At 37.3% G+C, this 23,458-nt stretch overlaps 1 protein-coding gene across 3 annotated transcripts in view; it reads left to right on the forward strand.

The window, feature by feature from the left end:
- Nucleotides 1-23,458, forward strand: part of LOC127633859 (sorting nexin-29-like) — a 133,071-nt gene that overhangs the window by 8,135 nt on the left and 101,478 nt on the right. For 2 of the 3 annotated variants that reach the window (XM_052113212.1, XM_052113213.1), the window contains 9 exons: nucleotides 7,028-7,208; nucleotides 7,353-7,423; nucleotides 7,618-7,872; nucleotides 8,536-8,884; nucleotides 13,202-13,326; nucleotides 13,570-13,666; nucleotides 13,769-13,851; nucleotides 18,718-18,781; nucleotides 19,832-19,960. In XM_052113212.1, coding sequence (XP_051969172.1) covers nucleotides 7,028-7,208; nucleotides 7,353-7,423; nucleotides 7,618-7,872; nucleotides 8,536-8,884; nucleotides 13,202-13,326; nucleotides 13,570-13,666; nucleotides 13,769-13,851; nucleotides 18,718-18,781; nucleotides 19,832-19,960 — 1,354 coding nt within the window. The remainder of the gene's footprint in view (nucleotides 1-7,027; nucleotides 7,209-7,352; nucleotides 7,424-7,617; nucleotides 7,873-8,535; nucleotides 8,885-13,201; nucleotides 13,327-13,569; nucleotides 13,667-13,768; nucleotides 13,852-18,717; nucleotides 18,782-19,831; nucleotides 19,961-23,458) is intronic. The other variant, XM_052113214.1, reaches the window with a different exon arrangement.

Below are 23,458 nucleotides of genomic sequence, written 5' to 3' on the forward strand. Positions count from 1 at the left end.
AAGTTACATAATGTTTATGATGTCCTGTTTTCCCTGTTGTTATGAATTTGTATAGATTCTATGTATTGATTCGTGAATAGCTTGCTTGTAATGCTGTGGGTAGGGTTTTTTTAATTTAATTTAATTTAATTTGACCAATTGTCACACATTATACATACATTTCTGCATATACATGGTGAAATTATTTATTTTTCACATATCCCAGCTAAGCTGGGGTCAGAGTGCAGGGTCAGCCATGATACGGCGCCCCTGGAGCAGATAGGTTCAAGGGCCTTGCTCAAGGGCCCAACAGTGGTGTCTTGGTGGTGTTGGGGCTTGAACCCACGACCTTCTGATCAGTAACCCAGAGCCTTAACCGCTGAGCCACCACTGGGTTGCAACGGGATGAGAATTTCACGGTATGATAACCGTGTGGCGGTGCATGAAAAAATCCACCCCATCCATGCCCATATATGGAACAAAAACAATTAAGGAAAATGATACAAAGGAAGGTAAAAATGGAGACAGAGGGAGTTGAGGGGATCTAGGAAAAAGCGAGGTGCACGGATTACCTGTGGGTGTATGAGATCAGTTCCTAAGCTAGAGCGAGACGTGCTCTGTGTTTGGCCAGTTTTATCACCGGAGTGAATAGGTTCCGCGCCGCACTTCCTAATGCCGGCTGCAGAGTGTTGTCATCATCTTATGCGAAGGCCGTTGTCAAGTAACCAGTTCAGGTAATCGACTTGTGTTGGCTTCTCCGCAACCTCAAGCCCCCCGGGAATAGTTCTCCCTGCCATCCATGGTCAGTGATTTACAAACACACACACACACACGATCTCGTACATTCACAGCCCCACATTCGCGCCTCGCTCCGAGTGAGTGTTGCATCTAGTTAAATTCAATAACTTTTTCATTCCACATTTAATTACCCTCTATTTCTTGCCTCCTTGTTGTTTTGTTTTTGATACTTGTGAGTGAAAAGGACACTTGAAATCTGCTGATTTTGTTTTAAAAATACAGGTGCATGAGTCAAGCGTCACCGATAGACTTTTTCAGCTAGTGTTTTAAATTTTTTTATAACCGTTTTCTGTTAAACATTGTGTTTATGATTGTGTTATGGATGGGGGTAAAATATATCATATTGAACTGCATTCAGTTGTTTGTGTTTTTTAATTTTTAATTTTTATATATATGTAACTGGTGTTTTTTTTTGTGAGCTATCCTTTAAGGGTTAAAATCTACCAGAAGACAGGCTTGACCTGTCTGGCGCCCGAAATGATTTCTGGAACTATTTAAAATACAAAATTTAATCTGGAATTTGGGCCCGCCACCGTTACAACCGTCTCAGAAAATATCACGGTATACGGTATTACACAATTACCATTATCAGTGAAAACAGAAGGGTTATTTATTTATTTATTTTTGAGCAAACACTTTATTATAATTGAAACTTGAAACCGTTTATTTTATTGAAGTATGTGTAAAAAATGTCTCCCTTTTGAAAATAAAATAAATAGAAAAAATAAGAAAGCTAACAGAATTATAATAAACAGAATTATAAACATGATAAAAAATAGCATGTAAATATAACATGTTATATAACTAAAGCATGTTAGTTTACATGTTAAATTAACTACTAAAAAATTATGAAAAATAAATACTAGCTGAAACACATCTTGAAACTTTAACTACAACTGCCACTGTGGAAATAAAATGAAGTCTAATAGATTCTACCTTTAGATTATTTCATATGAAACTATAACATTGTCAAAATATAACAGTTTCTTATACTCATGTAAAATCCTGAAACAAATTTGTAAAGGTGATGTGTGTAATTATTCATATTTTTAACTATTTTGGTAAAGGGGCCACATCGGGATTTAAGTAGTGCATAGGGGGCCACATTTTATTAATTTTGAGATACAATGTTCTGCATTGATTTGGTTTTTGTATCTTTTAAGCCCAGAAATAGTTGTGTACTCAATTTTCTGAAGTGTGTCTGTGACTAGTGAGACTATTCTGCAATTGTTTTAAGTATTGTATTGCTCTACAAAGATAGATACTTTTCTATCAGGCATTAAAAAACTGAATAAAGTCTGAGCTTATGAATGTATTTTGCCATCTCTACTTCCCTGATAATTTATTATTCAATTTACACTCTCTACATCAGTGGTCTGTTTTAAAAAATAAATAATAATGACATTTATAGAACTTTTAATGTTTGCCGCAAATCGGGCAAGTTTACTTTTTGTGTGGTGGTGTAGTGGACTAAAGCACATAACTGTTAATCAGAAGGTCGCTGGTTCGATCCCTACTGCCACCACTATTGTGTCCTTGAGCAAGGCACTTAACTCCAGGTTGCTCCGGGGGAATTGTCCCTGTAATAAGTGCACTGTAAGTCGCTTTGGATGAAAGCGTCTGCTAAATGCATAAATGTAAATGTTTTCTAAAACATTACACGTTTACATGCTAAAAGAGTCATGATGTGTGTCTCCTCTGGTTTTTCAACACTCAACAGAATAACACAGGCTGCATGACTATGATAAATAATTACTGCAATAGTTAGATTAACATACAGGTGTGAAGGGACTTCAAAATGTCTAAATTGCACAAATAAAAAATACACATACTTTTTCATTTCTGGCTTGCGTTTGCTCACATGTCAGTGATTACCCCTCCGTGCGTCAATGATGCCAAGATCTACTTTTATATTTAATTTAATCACTGAGAAGGTTTACCTGCAAAGTAGCACCAAACATCACAAGCAGCCTCAAGAATGGACACAGAGTAGCCGTATAACACTTTTCCTTGAGCAGAATATAGCACTACAGATCTATGTTTGTTCAAAGGGGAAAGCGAGAGACAGAAAAAGTGCACTTGTGTGCATGGTTGCCAGATTGCACAAAATAAGTATAACATTAGACAGAATATTTCCAATTTGCGCAAGTATAAATCTCAAACTGGGGGTGTTGCATCTCTTATCTGGCAACCCTGAGCATGGTAAACGCTTGTGGAGATGCGTTACGTCCCAATGCAAGTTAACTGAAATATCCAATGAAAACATTCCACATTAAACCATGTGGAGCCAGCCCGCGGGCCGTAAATTGCCCATGTCTGCTTTAGTTGTTTGCGAGATTATCATTAAATCTGCCTCTGCAGTCCTAAATAGTCTATCACTTGGGCGGCTGCCAAATATCTTCAATGGGAGAACCATGCCATTGTTCTTTCCCTGCTGTCCACGACCCAGTCCAACTAGACCAGTTGAGAAACACTCCTTTAACTCACTCACACACTCATGTCAGACCCCCTCGCCTCGCTTCTCTCTGACATTTTCTCCGCTGCATGTGTGTGTGTGTGTCGCAAGTTGACGAGTCTGACAGACAAACAAGGAGGAAAGGAGGTGCGTGCGCATGCGTATGTGAGAATCTCCGTCTGTTGCATTTTTTTCTCAATACCATAGATAAGCAAATGTACATGGTATTATAACCGTCAATTTTCAAACCGTGGTATACCGTGAAACCGGTATACCGCTGCAACCCTATCTGTGGGTAGTGGTATAGAGATTAGGCTAAATCTATTTTTATGCATTCTTTCCATTTTTGCTTTGGTGTTTGATTGGCAAATTTTGGTTATCCGTCCTTTCCCAAGGATACAATAGTCGCTTTCACACATACAGCCTTTTGCAGTAAATTAACTGCAATTTTCTGTTTAGTGGTCATGTGTAAACACGACTCTTTCAAAAATACAAGTAAATTTAGCACAGGGTACTTCCCTGAATGAGAAGTTGTAACATTAACTTAAAAGTTCATGTGTGAACTGAGTCGTAAGATTAACGGTTTGAGTATGTACAGTTGAAGTCAGAAGTTCACATACACCTTGTCATTGACAATTCTTGACATTTTAGAAAAAAAACAATTGTTGCCTCCGCATCTGAGACATCAGTCCGCATCTTATCACGTGGCTTGTTGAGCTCATTACTGTGGAGACTTCACGCTATCCTCCGCAGTAATGAGCTCAACAAGCCACGTGATAAGATGCGGAGGCATTTACCCCGACAACGTCAACAGTAAAAAATTGTCGACAAAAATTTTCATTGTCGAATAGTCGCTTGATCTCATTAACGTAACACAAGTTCACATTTAACTCTAACGATGACGCACGAGAGCAGCACTACGGTTCATGTCTGACTGAGGATAGGATGAATTACACATCTCACAGTCCAGATGCACTCTAAACCAGGGGTTTTCAAATTGGGTGAAAGTGAGTCTCCCCCTAGAGAATTTGAAGACAGTCAAGTTCTTCCACACCAAACTCTTCCAACCATGCCTTTATGGACCTTGCTTTGTGCATTGTTGCACAGTCATGCTGGAACAGAAAAGGGCCTTCCCCAAACTGTTTCCACAAAGTTGGAATCATAGAATGTTCCAAAATGTCTTAACAAGCTGAGGCATTAACATTTTCCTTCATTGGAACTAAGGGGCCTATGCCAACCCCAGAAAAACAACCCCATAGCATTATCCCTCCTTCACCAAAATTACAGTTGGCACAGTGCAGTTAGGCAGGAAACATTCCCCTGCATTCCCCAAACCTTGACTCATCCATCAGACTGCCAGATAGAGAAATGTGATTCGTCACTCCACAGAACATGTTTCCACTGCTCCCGAGTCCAGTGGCGATGTGCTTTACTCCACTCCATCTGACGCTTTGCATTGTGCTTGGTGATGTAAGGCTTGCATACAGCTGCTTGACCATGGAAACCCATGCCATGAAGCTCCCAGCGTACAGTTTTTGTGCTGATGTTAATGACAGAGGAGGTTTGGAACTCTACAGTTATTGAGTCAGGAGAGTGTTAGTGACTTTTACGCACTATGTGCCTCAGCACTTGGTGACCCCGCTCTGTAACTTTACGTGGTCTACCACTTTGTGGCTGAGTTGCTGTGGTTCCTAAACGCTTCCACTTTGCAATAATACCACTTACAGTTGATCGTGAAATATCTATGAGGGAAGAAATTTCATGAACTGACTTGTTGCATTGGTGGCATCCTATTACAGTACCACGCTCGAATTCAGTGAGCTCTTTAGAACGACCCATTCTTTCACAAATGTTTGTAAAGGCAGACTGCATGGCTAGGTGCTTGGGATTGAAACTGCACCTGGCTGATGCACACTCTGTCGCGGGGATGCTCATTCCTCGAGGACACACACTTAATGTAGCTAGATTATAACGTGATTGCTCGCGACTTATTGAATCTTAATATATGTGTCACTGTGCATTTCTTATCATGAAGAAAATTGGCATTACGCAGCTTTATTAATAAGAGAGTTTATTTTTTGTGAATTAAAGATGGATTGAAGTGAACAGAAAGGTGAGAAAGGGTAGTCTTCGCCTCATTATTCACTGCAAAAAAATATGTTTTTATTTGTTTTTGTTTTGGCTTGCTTTACAATATAAATATTTTAAACCCCTTTAAAAACAATGTAACATTTGTTTTAGCAGCTATACTGCAGAAGTACATTTTTTTTTTTTTTTTATCTGTGTAAAAAATCCTTTACAAAAAGATGCATTCAACTGAGAAGTAGCATATAGAATATTCAGACTTGCTTTTAGAGAATAGCTCTTGAATGCATTTATATTTTGTCTTTACTGCACTTTCAGAAGAATAACCAAGTAAAAAATACAATTATATACAAAATACACTTACATTTAAGAGACAAGAGTCTAAATATCTTGTATGTTGCTTCTCAAGTAAATGTATCTTAAGGATTTTCAGACCATTTTAAATGGAAAACGAGACTTTTTTTCATGCTGTGAATTTCTTTACTGAATTAAATTTAATAAAAAGTATTTTTTCCCTTTAAATCAGTGAATGTCATTTTAAAGGGTTTTTTAAAAGATTATTTCTCCTCTTTAATGTTAGTAAACACGTTTAATACAACCTTTTAAGTTGGGACACAAGCTGAATTAAGAGCTAATGATTAATCATTGCAATAATGACGGAATAGTCGAATAATCATTCTAATAATCGTAAGATTAATTGATTATCAAAATAATCGTTAGTTGCGTCCCTAGTTTGCAGTCTCTATCCTCTCCGTGTTCATAGTGCAGCGAGTCAGTATAACTACAGTAATGTCTCAAGAAAATGGGCAACTTAATATTCATACACGAATCGCCAAAAACACAAGAAGAATGTGAAAGTGATCTTTTTCTCACCAACACCTATATCGCTTCAGAAGATATTGATTTATCCACTGGAGTGGTATGGATTACTTTTATTCTGACTTTGCTTTTTGATGTGATTTTTGGAGCTTCACAATTTTGGCACCCATTCACTTGCATTGTATGAACCAACAGAGCTAAAAAAGTCTCCTAAAAATCTTCATTGAGTTCAGCAGATGAAAGAAAGTCATACACATCTTGGATGGCATGAGGGTGAGCAAAAGATGAGAGAATCATTTTTGGGTGAACTATTCCTGTAACCACACATATACAGAACATAAATCCAGGCGTACATGACCACCAAAGTCTTGAGCAACCAAAATCGAACAGGCCTGTAAAATGCACCATTGTGTCAATCCAATCAGAGAAGTGTACATGCAGAAAACTGCAACAGACTTAAATCCAAGTCGGGTTTAAATCTAAAACGTCCTGACCAGAAATATGAAGACATGGAAATCTATATTTGTTTTTTCATGAACATTGTTTAGAGTTGACATCATAATTTTAAGCAAATGAAAACAAGGCTGTGAGTTATAACTGTACAGTCCATTTAATCCTCTCTAAGGTCTGTGAGGTTTTGAAAGGCTGAATCTTTGTTTTATGTTTTTCTCTTTTGCTCTATTGAAGTTAATTACAGGTTTTTCCTTTCTCTTTATCATTATTTTTTGAAGATTGAGATCAAGACCTTTGCTGAAGCTCTTAATAATGGCAATTGTCCGCAAAATCACTTCCTTGTGGAGTGAAGTGTGACATTATGGGGAACTGAGAACATTTCTTTTTATGTAGCATTCAAGAGTAGGTTAAAATACACAATTCTGTTGTGTGTTGCAGAGCTGACTTTCTGGTTTTATGTGAAGGAGCACCTCAACCATCACGAGTTGCATCGGTTCTACTCTCTACGGAATGTCACGTCTGAGCTGGGCCGGGGCCGAGCATGGCTTCGCTGTGCCCTCAACGAGCACTCTCTAGAGCGTTATCTTCACATGCTACTGGCTGACTGTGCCCGCCTTAGGTGCATGTCGTCCTTTACTCTTGTCTTTCAGCACCCCATTGAGTGTGCTGTTATCCTGCACTTCACTGTTTCTCTACATATTAGTAAGACTCGCCTAATGGATGTGAAATTACTTCATTGTTATATTTCAAATGCCTCTTATAGTGCCTACTATGAAGATTGGGCTTTTGTCCTTGATGGGGAGAGAGCAAGTATGCTGCCTACAATGGCTGCAGGTGAGAGAGTGTGTTTGGTCATCAGCAATGAAGTTTTCTTTCTGTAATTAAACCATCTGGCTTGCGTCATTTAAGGAGTGTGCATACAATTTTAAGGAGATGTTTACCTAATATCATTTCATAGTTGTCATGTTAGAAAGTATAATTGAAGATCCTTCCCTGTGCAAGTGCAAATTTTGTGTATGTGTAAACAGGGCTCAATTCCATCTTGTTTGCCATAAACATTGACAACACGGACCTAAACGGGCAGACCCGCAGCGGGTCGTCTGTGTCACACCTGCTTAAGGAGTCCACACAGGGCATGAGCAGTCTGTGGAAGGAGTCCGCACAGGGTGTCAGCACGCTCCTACGGGAAATTGGTACTGCTACTGCTGTGGTTCCTGGTTTCATCCCACGCTCTGATTCTGTTTCAGACCCACTACCTGTCCTGCCCCGAAGCACTTCTGCAGGTATGGTAGTGCTTTAGAAGCATGCCATAACACAGTGTTTCCTAACCTTTTTTCTCTTCAATACCTCCACAAACCAATCACTAAGTCTCAAGTATCCCAAACCCTAGACACCAAACCTTTAGCATTAGTTTTAATATTACTAAAATATTTTCACAATAATAATTATTCACTTTTAAACTGAAAACAATTTACAGCATGTTATGGTTGAAAAACAGTCTCATATCAAAGCTCCCTTCTGCTCTATCCTTGACACTTGAACTTGTCTTTGACAAGTTTTGACAGTTCTTGGGGCAAACATGGAAAAAGTCAAGGTCAAGGGCACTGTTGCAGAAATATACCTATGTCTGGTTTCTTCTTCTTGTGTACTTTACGCTCACGTATTCCACTATGAGTGTCATCAACACAATTTACTTAAACAAAAAAAGACCCCCCCCCCTGTAATTAACTGAAAATAATAAATGTAACAGTCCTAATATACTTTAAGAAAACTTTTTTGTTTTAGGTTTAACAAAAATCCCCATGGTTTGGGTTCACTGCTGTAACGTATAAATCCCACACGTTTTACTCTCTACTGAGGCTGTTTCTGAATATTGTGTTGTAGTCCATTGACAATCAAGATTCAAATATTATTAATTTAGCACTTACAGTATATTTGTGTTTTAGATTCTGGTTTGAGGAAAGAGCGTAGACGTAAAAAGAAGATGACAAACATAATCTCCTTTGACGATGACTTGAACGTGGGTGCAGAAGATGAGGATGAAGCAGGTGAGGAAGTTGTTAGGAGTCTCAGGAAAAGTGCGGTGGGCCATGTGAGTTCTGAAGAGGCTCTGGACCCTCCAGACTCCATCTTTCCCACTCAGAATGGACTGATGGTGCCAGGGATTGCGAGCTGGGGCGAAATGCCCTCACAGAACGGATTCCTGCCTGATAGCAAGAGCATTGATAATGAAGAGGAGGATATTTATGGAAACGGCAGGCCAGAGCCTCTGGAGGATCATGGAATTGGAGAGCCGTAAGTTAACCTTGATAAGCTGCACTTTATTACATTTTTTTTTTTGATCAGGATGAAGTAAATATAAAGGCAACTAAGATTTACAGACTCACGCTTGTTTCACGTTGCAAGTATAAGCATTGCTTTTTTATTTCAGCAGCGATATTAACAGGATACAGTTTCACACTGCCTGCATAAGTAGCGAGGTGCTGTGTTGCAGAATTGTAGCAGCAAGTTGAGTTTTGGCACCTGTTTTTGCTAAACTCTGCATAAAATGTGTTAAATTCACTGTAAATCATATATCAATACAATCCTTTGCAATATAGAATTTTTATGATGCAACATAAAATATTGGTGTGAACAACTCACCCGTTTTCTGAAAACATACGTTGCTGTGTCAATTTGGGATCTTTTCTGTGTAGCTTAGGGCATTTTCACACTTGAGCACTCCAAACTGTCATGATTTAAAGGGGTCATGACATGAGAAACCAAATTTGCCTTGATCTTTTGGTATATAAGGTATCATTAAAACGTCCTGCAAGTTTAATATTTTAAGACGTCCTCCCCATTCTAAACGAATCATTTATTTAATCAAGCTCAAAATACAGCTCGTTCTGGATTCATGGTTAGAAGTGACGTGTCGGTTAGAAGTGACGTAACAGCGTTTGCATATGACCGCCTCCAGCACAAGATAACTACGCTTTAAGCGCAAGACAACTACGCTGATTTCGTATCGCCGTGCGCCTCACAAGTGTTCAGTCTATGGACAGCGAGCTCTGACAGAGACTACTTGTGCACAGGAAAATTACGATGCCACACAGATGTGCTGTTCCTGGCTGTGGTCAAACAAAACCTCTGAATAAGCTGCCGAAAGATCCAGGCGTCAGGGAAAAATGGATGCAGTTTATTTTTTGAGGACGTCCCAGTCACGGCAGTGTTAACTTAAGCGTTTGTTCTGTACATTTTAAGGATGACTGTTTTGAGAACAAATCTCAATATGATGCTGGCTTTGCCAGAAAACTGTTGCTCAAAGATAAGTCTGTGCCGACTATTCTGGGAACAACGACGACGCAAACTGTAAGTAATCTATTTTAAACTTTAAACTACTTTTTAAAGCGCAATTTCATTCATTATGAATAATCACAGTGTTTTTACTTAGTTTACTTGCATATTGTTCTGGCTGGGGGCGTCAATAATTGATACATAGGCACTGACGTTAGCCAATCATAACAGTGGGCGTTAACACTGAAGTCTTAAATGGAAAACGCCCCCAAAACAGACTGTTTGAATCAGAGGATGAGAAACAGGGTGGGAAAAGGTCATAAATCACTAGATTTTAAAAGTTTTTCTTAAAAAAAATATATATTAATACTATAATTGCACCTAAGGGAACATAATAATACAATAAAAAAAACCATGTCATGACCCCTTTAATGTATATACAGTGCATCAGGAAAGTATTCACAGCGCTTCACTTTTTCCACATTTTGTTATGTTACAGCCTTATTCCAAAATTGATTAAATTCATAATTTTCCTCAAAATTCTACAAACAATACCCCACAAGTACGCACTGCATTATCAGCGTTGCCACAAGGGGCATTAGAGCAGATTTTATTCTTTCAGTCAACAGCTGTCATGGCCGATTCGTCAGCAATATGAGTTTAATCTTTTTTTAAAATATATACAACTTTTTGACACCAAACTAACTTTTTTCTTTATGTCTCTTTCCCACTCCTCAACTATCAACTCATCTACCACATCTGGGCTGCATCCGAAAATGTTTGCAGCTGACTTGCTGCCTAATCAGTTTAATGGCTTAACTGACAGCTGTTTTGAATGATTGAAACTCTTAGAGTGACTCACAAATGATTCAAAGCATGCCTGCTGTCATCAATCCACATTAAAAGCAATGCTTTAGAATATTATGACCTTTTAAAAAAGGTATAATCTGAACTGCAATCGAGTCTATGTATTTTAATAAAGTAACATTATAATATAAACAATATAATATTAACATTGACCTTTAAAAAAGGATCATCTCTTGATCATCTATATAGAGATGCAGTTAACTCTCCCATAAACAGAAACAACCCAATTACACTGGAGATAAAATGTGAAAACTCTGTGCTGTCTGGCCACAGGCAAACTAATTTCAAAATAATCATAAACCAAAAAATCTGTCTGTCTTACTAGCTAGCTTGTGCTGTGAAAAAGTATTTACCCCATCCTGATTTCTTCTGTTTTGTGTATACCTCATACTAAATTGCTTCAAATTAAAAAAATCTAACATAAAACAAAGACAATCTGAGTAAATACAAAAAACTGTTTTTAAATGACAACTTTATTTATTGAAACAGTTATCCAACCAACTTGGCCTGTGTGAAAAAGTATTTGCTCCCTTAGTTACTAAATCCTCAAATCTACGAAACTGCAATTATAATGGGGTTCAGCTGGACTACAAATACCCAGGCCTGATTACTGCCAGCCCTGTTTAATCAAATCAGCACCTAAATAGAACCTTTTCATCAGCATGAAGTTGGCTAAATGGTCTCACCCAGTTAGCACATTATATCAATGTTGAAAGAAATTCCAGAAATTACGAGGAAAAAGGGGATTGAAATGCATCAGTCTGGGAAGGGTTACAAAGCTATTTCAAAGGCTCTGGAACTCCAAAGAACCACAGCGAGAGCCATTATCACCATATGGATAAAACTTGGGACAGTAGTGAACTTCCCATAAGTGGCCAACCTTCCAAAATTCCTCTTAAGAGCACATCGACTACTCATCCAGGAAGTCACAAAAAAGCCAAGGACAATATCCAAGAAACTGCAGGCCTCTCTTGCATCAATAAAGGTCACTGTTCATGACTCCACTATCACTGGTCAAAAATGCCATCCACCGAAGAGTGGCGAGGCGAAAACCACTGCTAACCCAGAAGAACATTAAGGCTTGTCTGAATTTTGCCAAAACAAACCTTGATGATCCTCAGATCTTTTGGGAGAATGTTCAGTGGACTGATGATTCGAATGTTTGGAAGACAGGGGTCCCGTTACATCTGACATAAATCCAACACAGAATTCCACAAAAAGAACATCATACCTACAGTCAAGCATGGTGGTGGTACTGTGATGGTGTGGGGATGCTTTGCTGCTTCAGGACCAGGGTGACTTACAATAATTGAGGGAAACATAAATTCTGCTCTCTACCTAAAAATCCTAAAGGAGAACTTCCAGTCATCATTCAAAGAGTTGAAGCTCTAGTGTTTAGTTGCAGTTGTTGCTGCTAAAGGTTTCACAAAGAGCTATTAAGTTTAAGGGGGCAGTTAGTTTTTCACATGGGTGATATAGCTGTTGGAAAACATTTTTGCTTTAATAATAATAATAATAATAATAATAATAATAATAATAAAAATAAATATATATACATATATATACACACTGGCGGCCAAAAGTTTGGAATAATGTTCAGATTATCAGGTTTCCTGTCTACCAATCACTTTGGCCGATTTAAAAGGACACATTCATAAAATGTGACATCATCTATAGCAACGAGGTCAACTCCTCCTTACTCTTACATTAAGATTTTCTTAGTAAAACTTGCTCTTAGCTGTTTTGTGAATAGGTTTGCAGCAAAAACTCTTAGCTGTTCAAGAACTGCTAGTGGTAAGATAACAATCTTTGGGAATCCGGGCCCAGGTTATAGCAAACTGAACTCAGACCACCTCCTGAGATGCTTTAAAGGGGTCAGATCATTTGGAGTGTTCACATATGGGTAAAATATTCTGCAAACCACACTTAGACTCCTGAAATGAACTAAGTGTGAAAACACCCTTAATTATAATTTAAATGTGAATATGATCATGTAAATTACAGTAGATTTCACAATGATCAAGTTTGTAATAGTTCTCAACTCACTCTTGATAAGTTTTGTAATTTATGATCCATATTATGGGAAAACAACAGCTTTATTCTGAAAGTTCTTTGTTTCCCCCAGAATTAAAAAAAAAAAAAATTCTATCTACATTGAATTTCTAAATGAAAATATCTTATATTGGTTTTTATTGTAATGTTGTAAGAAGATTAGTGTTTGTTTTCTTAAACTACTTTGATCATACTATGAAAATAGCCCTTGAAAGTATAATAAATAAATCATTTAAGGGAGGACTTCCCAATGTGATAACCCAGAAATCCTTGCATTTTCTGTATAGAGCCGCAGATCTGTAATGCAGAAGAAACACTTTCAGTGTAAAGCACAATGCAAGCCTTCTGTTGTAGTTACAAATGATAATTTAAGCATTTCATTAGTAACTATACCTTATAACATTCTGCTCTGCACAGGATGGTTGTGGAGAGCTTGTCCAGTGTTTCCACTTGGAGCCCAAGGCAGATCATCACTGACATCGACAATGACAGCTCACATATTCTCATACCGCTGGCCCCTTCTGAGCCCTTCAACAAACAAGGTCAGACCCTCAGCCTGTCAGACACAGCGCTCATTCAAGGACTCCCTATTAAAATTTGTATGGTCCTGTCAACAGAGATTGGCAGGTTGTGTTGTCAGACAGGGCCAAATCTATTTTTACTTTTATGCTTTATCTTCTTTATATTCTATATCTCTTTGTGATAGTACATACTTGAGTATATTATGTTCGATATCTGTCCAAGCAAAAAAACCTAAAACAATTTTTTTATTTTTTTTATTTCAGCTGGTGGTTTAGTTGAGAATTTAGAATTTAATGGCCAGAAGGAGAGCTCAAGCCCACCAACTGACCATGAAAAAACAAGAAGCCAATTACAGTTTAGGTAGGTACATGTTTGAAAAGAGACCATGTTTTTGTAATATTACTGTCATTACTCTTTATGAAGACTGATACTCATTTTCTGTAATGATCTTGGCTGGATCAGCATGGAGTCCAGCTCACCACCACAGATGGCTCCTGTGTCCATTGTTCTGCCAACCCCTGGCCTTCCTGAGTCCATGAGCATTGGTGAGTTGACCTTACACTTCTCCTTATCAGACATGACACGATAAAGTGAAAAGCAATCAAATCTGTTCCTTGTAAATCTGAGGTGTTGTCCTAACCAGACTAAACCTTGAATAGCAAGGAGGCATTTGAAAAAATCAAGTGAACCCGAAGTACTTTTTACAATGCACTTTATTGGTGAATCGAACTCAGACCAAGCATTTTGTAAATCGCTTCTGCCCAGCACTTTGAAATCTGATTGATCCAATATCTTGTTCCACATAGCTGTATATTAAACATGATACTGTATGTTAGGATTGGCTGCGTTGTGTCACACCACATTTTGAGTTCAGTTTGGACAGACAAATTACTTGTCGCTGGAATTGTATCACAGTGCGCCTTTTTAGAGTATAGTGTCAGACTGCATCATTGCCCATATTTTAATGAGATATCTTGTCTTTGCAGCTCTTTTATTTTTGAAGGCTGCCATTGTAAACATGTTTTATTCCACATTTAACTATACCTGTGTGCATATGAGCATGCTTGAAAGCATGCATAGCCTTTGAAAAGTTTGGACAGATGGCATCAATGAGGTAATATGCCTAGAGTATAGCTCTGTTGTCTAGTGAATTGGAGGCAGTCATCATTTAAATATTGGCAATGTGACTTTCCCTTTTAAAAAAGATAAATTCAGATTAGCACAATTCACAATTGTTTAGCTGTTGAAAATGAGAATTCTACACTTGTAGGGACAACATTTCATAACATTCTAGACACAGTACTGGTCAATGCTTTCATCCTTTCTCCAGTTGAGGGCACTGTTGGTTCAATGTGAAACACTCATCTTTTTCCTCTTTTCCTCTCCTATACAGATTCTTTTCTTTCTATCTCTCCCTCTCTCTCTCTCTCTCTTTCCCTCCCTTCCACCCGCTCTCTATCCATCTCTCTCTTTCTCTGCCTTTTGTCTGGACAAAGCACAACTTTGTGATGGAGCTGGAGGTGACTGATCCAGTTATACTTCAGCTTTCAAAACTAAAAAGGAGAAAAGATGAAAAGAGAGAAAATGTTCCATGTTGAGTGCCAAAATCTACTAGTGCCCACAGAAATTAAATGAGTAAAATTCAATTTCAGATCAAAAGTGGCTTACTCTGTGTGCCTTAATAACCTATTAATTGCTATTTAATCATGGATATAATGAACATTACCTTTGGGGCTTGAAAATACTAATTGCCTCAAAATAAAATTAAAGATGTGAGGTAGTTTATCCTTTAATGCACCACCTGGTAGGCAGCTTTTTGATTGTTGGTTATCATATTTATGGGCATTTCATATAGGCATTTCAGAGTTATTCAGGGCTTCAAGAGTTGGGATTTTTATTAACCTAATAATTAAGGAATTAAGCAACACAAAGCTGAAGGGTCTATCCCACATGGCATCTTGGTGCAGACACCTAACACTTAGCCTATGCTAAATGTGAACTAATGGCAGACATCCCAGATATCAGTATACAAATAATCAGTTCGACTGCCAATTTTTCCAGAACTTCACAATTTTGTATGTAATCAGTTATCGTTTATTTCAGTATTTTGTCTAGAGATAAGTTCCTCCATTTGGTGGATCTCCAAAAAATGGCATTCAACAGGAAAAAAACTGTTCATTCTAATTGTTTGCATTTGGTCTGCATCCAATCATTCTTAAGTGGAAAAACATGTAGCATTTTTAGCTTAACAGTTAGACATGAGCTAAAAATAAATTGGCAATTAATTAAATCTCAAAACAACTTGGGATATATAAATAATAATATCAAAAACAACAATAATAATAGTAATGATAAATTGTCATAATAAATATTAATAAACGGATAGCTTGGGGGTGGTCTCACTACACTTTGCACTCTTCACTCCCATTCAAACGTATCCAAACACTTAAGGCTGGAAACACAAGACCAAGCAAAGAAATTTTGTACGAAGCTGTGTACCAATGTTTACATTTTGGTGAGCTCTGAACCGTGAATTTGTACGAAAAGAGGACATGTGAAAAATAGAAGATCGAAACGTCACACCCTGACCACTTGGCTCAATACAAAGAATACATAGTTTAAAGCTGCAAGTTTATTGTTGCAGGAAAGTGAGTAAACAATATATTTTGAAAATGTGTGATATAATATTATTTGTCATTTGTGTGTACACCAGTAGCTTCCCACGTGACATCATCATTCTTTGTGTTATCTGAAAATAAATAATGAGCTCAAAGCACAGTATGTCTGCTTAGAATCGAAATTTTGATATGACAAGCTGTGTTCGAAACTGTTGTAAACTGACAATAAACCCACACCTGTGACCATACATTCAGCAGTAATGTTGTTGTTATGTTGCTATGTTGCTTGGCAACTTCAAACAGCCTATAGACCTTATTCACCGTAGCATCATCTTTGGTTTTTAATGGGAATGACAATGAGGCTGTGAGCGATAGACCATCACTTCAATGGCACGAATGGTATAAAACTGTATAAAGCTCTAAGATCACATCTGATTTTCCACAACTCATGTTGTCTGGAGTTCTTTGCGTACTGAATGTTCTTGGAGAGATATTCTATCAATGTTTTGTATGTGGAATGATCAAAAGCACTTCAACTGCAGGACAGCCCATAGAAGAGACTGTAAGACTAACCCTCACAGCCTCGTCGTCATTCCCAGTAAAGATGGGGCTAGTGTGAATAAGGTCTATTTACACTAATGAACTCTATTACTATGTTGAAAAATAGTTTTTCCCGTTACTTGTTAAAATAATCTGCGTCTAGTTGTGACAAAGAACACTGCTTACCTGTGGTAAAATCACTGAAATGCATGGCTTCTCGTGGATTTTTTTTATTGTTGTCAGGTAGTTGTTTTTGATTGTGTCAAATGGCAGAAACAAAATCGGTTCTGCATTTCGGCAACCAGACACTTTAACATAAAAATAATTAGCATTAGCCAGCAGTATCTGTGGTAAAAAATAACAGTCGATTTCTAGTCTCAGACTTGTCTCTGAAGCTTACATTCTGGGAAGGAAATCAATGCTTCATCCTCCTGTACTTGCTTCTGCCTGCTTCTTTTCAGGATTACAAACATACTTGATCACCTCACCCTTCTGTGTTTCTTCTCCTCCAGATGAAGGGCTCAAGGAGAGTGAGCGGGCTCTTCAGTCATAGTTCTCTTCCTGACTCCTCTCCAGCATACACACACACCTCCAATGCCCTCATTTAATATAACAACACACAAAGAAAAATGATGCCAAACAACTTCTGACCTTTTTTATATCTGCAAACATTTTCTGTTTGGAGTTTTTGAAAGGGACATTGCACAAAGTTAGTGTCTGATTATGCCTATGGCTGCCAAATTGATCTCCTGTGGTCTGATAATCTTTGTACATGGAGAGAGAGAGGCAATTGAGCCGTATCGCTCTTCAAACGCACAAACGTTGTAGCACCTTAAGAAAATAACACGGACATGTAAGGCTTTATTGTAGTGAAGGTACTTTAAGCTTGTTAAATGTGGATCAGGGCAGCCAGGTTTTATAGATGGCTCCATCCGAGCCTAAGGTTCCTCTGAGATTCATTAAATGATAATGGACTGATAGGAATGTTCAGGCTTTGTCTTCAGGAGTCGTGTTCTGGGGGTTATCTGGGTTATCCAGAGCTAGGTTATCGAGCTTTGGAAGTACAAAGAAAACAAAGAAGCTGCCTCCCTTTTCTCTGTATGTCATGAAAGTCAAATTTAAGGTGTGCAATGTGTTTTTCCTTAGTGTTTCGGGGTCGCTCTATGAAACGAATATCTTTTCCAGTTTGAAAAGGTGATTTTTTTAAAAATAGTACATCTTTGTAAGATTTTAAAGATTCTATGAGACATATGATGTATTTAAGTGTTAATAAATCGCATGTTGAAAGTTTATTCATTTGACTATTTTGGGATATAATTATGCCTTCAAAAAGGTACAGGTTGATCATAACAGAGCAGACAGTGCAATTTGACATTACAAACCTTGTGCTATATTTTTACAAATTTCTTCTAAAGCGATAAAGAAATTTATTTGAAAGAAATATGATGTTATTATTATTTTTTATGTTTAATTTATGGAATAGTTTACTTAAGAAAAGAACAATATAGTGGTAAAAGTGTTGAAAGGAACACAACTTAAGGACTTTTTAATACTGCATAATGCCAACTAAAATCTTAAAAATATATAGACAGAGTAAAGACAATGCTAGCTTTTATTTCTGTCTATTTTATTATCATAAAAATATGCATATGTGCTACTATGGCAAGAAGTTGGAAATACATGCTAAAAAAGACACTCTCCAAATAAAAGAGAAAGCAAAAAATTGAAAATGTCTACATTAACATAAAGTGAATTTGGCATCAGCTATCCTATTTCAAAGACTTTTTTTCATGTATGTGTATGAGGGACACCAATGTCACCCATTTTGTTGAGCACCCCTTTGAAGTGTCCTGATGATACTTCCCAGTTCGAACTTTGTTTCACTCAGATAACTCACAGATGCATTTTTTTGGAGACAAAATCTCCTCCAGGCTGTTGTAAATGCCTTACCTTTCACATCACCTTCACTTTAAAGAAATTAATGTCAGGTTGGTATTTTAAGCCATGCTTAGTTCTCTTTATTAGTTCTGTGGTGCCACACAAATGAAATGAAAATGTCAGCAGTATAAAACAGTAACTCTTATTGAAGGAATGAAGCCAGGTCTACATAGGACATCAAATCCCACTGATATATTGAGCTTCATTGTACAGAAATCATATTTTTGTCTCTTGGATGAGTCGGGTGAGAACAAAAGCAATTGTTCATTTTAAGTAGGATTTTGATACCTTTGTAAAAAAACATTTTCTCCATAGCTGAACTACGGCAAGCCATTGTGGCCATGATGAACAGGAAGGATGAGGTCACGGAGCAGAACATGTAAGAAAAGTCTTTACTGTTTGCTGTGGTCATTAATGAAACAAGAACGTAATACATTTCTGCAGAAAACTTTTGTAAAAAGCAATGCAACGAAATTAAAATTCTTTGCCAAAACCAAATGTACTGGACACACTGGGATGAAAACCGAAACCCCTAAATGCAAATTTTAAATTAGTATTTGTATGGATTACAATAGTTCTTCCTTCATTTGGCATTACTAAAATAACATTTATGCTCCAATAAATTTTACAATATTGTATCATATCTACACAATATTGTACATTTTTGTAGACGTAAAAATTGTGTAATTAGGGGTGTGCTGTTCAATGCAATATTGACTTTACAAACTCTGAACAGACTTACAAACTTTTGAACAGAATAGTTGCTTTTTTCACTCACTATAATGATGTGTAGAAAACAGAGTACTAACAATGATCTCAAAATAAATCTGAAAGTGACTTTTGGCTAATATATGCACAACTGTACCTAAAAACAAGTACTTAAAATACACAACAAAGGACAACTGCATATTTTTCATGTCTAAAGGAAAGATGGTAGGTTCTTTAGTAACCTTTAGATCCTCTGCCTTTTCACTTGAGAGACAGTTTCTCCTCCTTGTGCATTACATGAGATGTTGCATTGAATAGCCTTACGTTGTCAACGCAATAATCTTTTTAGTGTAGGAGCTATAGCCTTGTGGGCAGTACTCAGACATAGGCATACTGTATGTACAATACAAGTGACCCAATTTACAGTCCCAAAAATATAAAAATTGAAATTTTGGTGCATCCCCTTTGTAAAACAATTCTGTCACAATATATTTAAGAATGCTTATTAAAAACAAGTTAACACAGAAATTCATTACTCGTTTGTTTCATGAATGTGGACCATTGTGTATAGTTACCTTTTTGCTGTGGTTATAATGCACAATCAGTAATGTGCAACCATGTAATTATCATGTGGGTTGATAGTAGTTAAAGAAAGCTATGTGGGTCAGATGTGTCTTAATGTTGTAAAACTGTCTTAATGTTGTAAAACCATTTGGCACAGGTCTCTGCGTAGTCTCCTGGATGGGGAGATGGAGCATTCTGCTGGGCTCAGGCAAGAAGTGGAGAGCTTGAAGAAGAAACTGGCTGAGCTAGAGGAGAGACATGAAGCCAAAGTCCAGGCCCTCATGAGGTAATATCACACGAATATGATGAACCAAATAAAAGTATTTTGACTATCGGCATAAAGCCTGGTTCTCATTGCACTGTAATCTGGCCAAAAACAGCCCACTTAGACATGAAGAAGCTGTCTGCCCGACATGTAATGCACTATAATTCTGAAATCGATGATGCCACAAATTACAGACCATTATTCAACTAATTGTTGCTACCTCCCAACAAAAATCTGAATATCTTGCAAACATTCAATACTATAAACCTCACAAACATGGGCAAATCCAATTCTGAGGTTGTTCAACAAAGCTATATGCTTCTGTAGAAACCCTAAGCAGTGTAACTTGATTTAAAAAAAAGAAAAGAAAAAAGTACTACACTACCAACGATCATGAAGAGATATATGCCAATCAGTGAAGTTTTTGTTACCATGGAAAAAGGAATTGCAGCATATAGAGTTGTGAGTGTTTGGGAGGTAACTATGTACTTTTAGCTAACTTAAGCTAGCTACCTACTGAATATTAGTTAATATGGAATATTGTAGTTTTGGAGCATATATAGACAACAGTGGTATTTTCAGAAAACACATAAAATAAAAAAAAGTGTATTTAGTTACAGACTGATTTAGTTACAGAATTTTTAGTCTTTGATTGAATGAGTAGTTAATTCAGTCCCTCATATAAGTACACAGTATTGTTCCTTTCTCCTGTTTTCATTTACAATTACTTTTTCATGGTAAAATAACATTTTCATCACTGAGCTTGTTGCTTTAGTAAAAGACTTATAACTCAGAATTTTCTGAAATGTCTAAGAAGAATTTAATTGGGGAAAAAAGTAACTGGTGTGCTCTGTTCACCTTACAGTCTTTGTGTAGGCCTTCTGAGGTTGAGACTAACCAAAGAGTGAATAAAGTTCACTTATTTTTATCAACAATAAAGTCATTACAAACCATAAAGCATTTCAAATATCAGTTAGCTTTATTTATGAGTTACATAGAATATGCTATCTCTCATTGATCACCACTTCTTCAGTAAGGCATGATTTTCTAACTAAGTTTTTCCTCTTGCTTCCTGTCTCGGAGTCTTGCAAACTGAACATTTGAGGGTCCAGTCGGTTTGACTCAAAAGTAATTGGTCCCAGTCGATAGAGACTAAAAATAAGGTTTGAAAATGCTCTGTATGGCTGTGCGCTCGGTGGCAGCACCTGTGAGCCGTGCTCATGGGCTTAGCTGCATTGATTCAGCCTGGCTCAATGGGCAGTATTTAAGAAGTGGGATCCATACAGCTAGGGGCCAAACACTCACACTCTCGCTCTTCTGTCAACATAAAGCTCTCCCACTTGAACAAATATTCTAAATACAGCTAAAAATTTAATATACAAACTAATTTATATAACCAAGTTCAAGGCTTATTTTACTTAATCCAAACAAACCAATTCATTTCCAATGCCACATATAAAACAGAGAGGATGGTTTAGGATGAACTAATTCACTAGCATGACAGATGTAACAAAGCAATGCTAGGGTGGCCAAATAAATAGGCTTATTAACTTTTAAAATGGAGAAGAAGATGCTTTTCTTTTTGATCTTTTGTTTTTGGCATCAAAAGATGTGCGTCCAGCTTCCATATTTTTTGCATTATTTTGTTAAGTCATCACTTGTTAGAAACTAGCTAAATAAGTTGTTACCAGGTTGTGACATCCCCTCATCCTCAAAAATCATAAGACTATGTAAGGTAAAAAAGCTATAAAAATATGACCCAGACTATATTTAAATATGTGGTCACATGCAGCAAGAATAAACATAATTGTGTATTCCACAATGTGTTTTGTACTGTGAACATCAAACCATCCAAATTCAAGAGAATTCTACAGTTTAAAAAACAAATTGTTCAAATGTTTGTCAATTGGTTTCTTATTCAGCCTATGTCACGTTAATAATTGTATTGTAGGAACAATGCCGTTCATAATAATATAATTGTTTTTTAATGACATTTTTGTATGATATGCTTAACAATTTTGGTACTGTTTCGGGTTGGCACTTGATATCCAATTTAAAATCTTTGTCCTGAAACAAAACCAATTGAGAACCACTAGCATTATTCATCTGACTGACACACTGCTTTACTGAACACTCCATTGCTGGCATTGTTTTTGTCTTCCTGAAGTGGTGGTGGATTATTTGGAGAGACATCTTGTTTTTGTGAGCATTTCATCAGCTATAATGTAGTGGTTCCTCAGGGGGATAATGTGGGGAGTGAATGAACAAATTAATTTAGCTCAGTAGGAGGACAGCAGCTGAGAACAGGAGGCAGGCTTGTCAGGATGACGCTGTGTCAAAGAGAGGATTATGGGGGAGAAAACCACACTCGGTATCATGCTGTTGACATCTGCACCATGCCTGGATGGTGTATCCCTCCACTTACTCTTCATCAGCCCGTTTAGGCTAACTGACACCGAGCTGGCCTCATTTAAAAGTCATTTCAAATACGTGCTTGAAAAAGGTAACCTAGAGACCGGGCTGTTCTGATTAATATTAAAATGTATTTGACCTCTAGTCTGTTCAGTGGTGGCACAGTAATGTTCACCTTCTGTTGTACTTAAGGTACCAGGAGAATTTACATGATGCTTGTCCTTTTATGATCTGTGTTTGACATTTTATTTACCTGTAGCCTTAGGGAGATGGAAATGGGATTTGGGAAGGGCGTCTAGACTGCTTGTCTTATCAAACCCTGTCAAGCATAATCATGGATTCTGCTAAACTTTTCAATATTTTTTGTGTTGATTTTCAGGGCAAAATATGCAGAATGTATTTTAAAGTAGTCATTAGGACATGTCATGGGGAATAAAATGTTCCATTATACTATAAAAATATACTGTTATTTTCAGAACTGAAAACTTTCTCTCCAGTCTATAAAGAGCATTGATTGTTTCCTCTGCAAAAATGACTCGTTTTGAAATCAGCTACTTTGTGATCATGGTGGTCACAATGCAGTGCCATTTGAATATCCCTGCCCAACATACATAATCGTCACAGTGAATTGACAGAAAGAGAGAGCGAGTGAGCGAGAGAGCGAGTGGCCTGGGTACTTAAACACTAAAAGTGGTACTGTTGTTACTGCAGTTTGCTTTTAACAAACAAAAATATTAAGATGTCAAGGAAGGTCTCCAGACATTTTTTTTCCTGGTTGTGAAAAAACTGCATCCCTGCATAGTCTTTTGAAGGATTCCAATGTTAGGAGTGAGTGGCTAATTCAAACAATGCTCATGAATGCGTCAATGTGGGTTTATATTTTTGGATTCATGGATAAAAAATTTTAAGAACCAAGGATTCAGGCTTTGCCAAGAAACTTGTTTTGAAAGATGTTGCTGTGGAAATAAAATTGGACCGTAATGCTGGTGAGTAACAAGTGCATCTAATGTTTAATCTGCCTGTGTTTGTTTGATACATAAGGAATTGTGAAGTCAGCTATATCACAAAATAAACCATGATCATGTCTCCAACGTGAAGCGGATTGAG

Source organism: Xyrauchen texanus, chromosome 40 (genome assembly GCF_025860055.1).
Source record: "Xyrauchen texanus isolate HMW12.3.18 chromosome 40, RBS_HiC_50CHRs, whole genome shotgun sequence".
Taxonomy (NCBI): Eukaryota; Metazoa; Chordata; class Actinopteri; order Cypriniformes; family Catostomidae; genus Xyrauchen; species Xyrauchen texanus.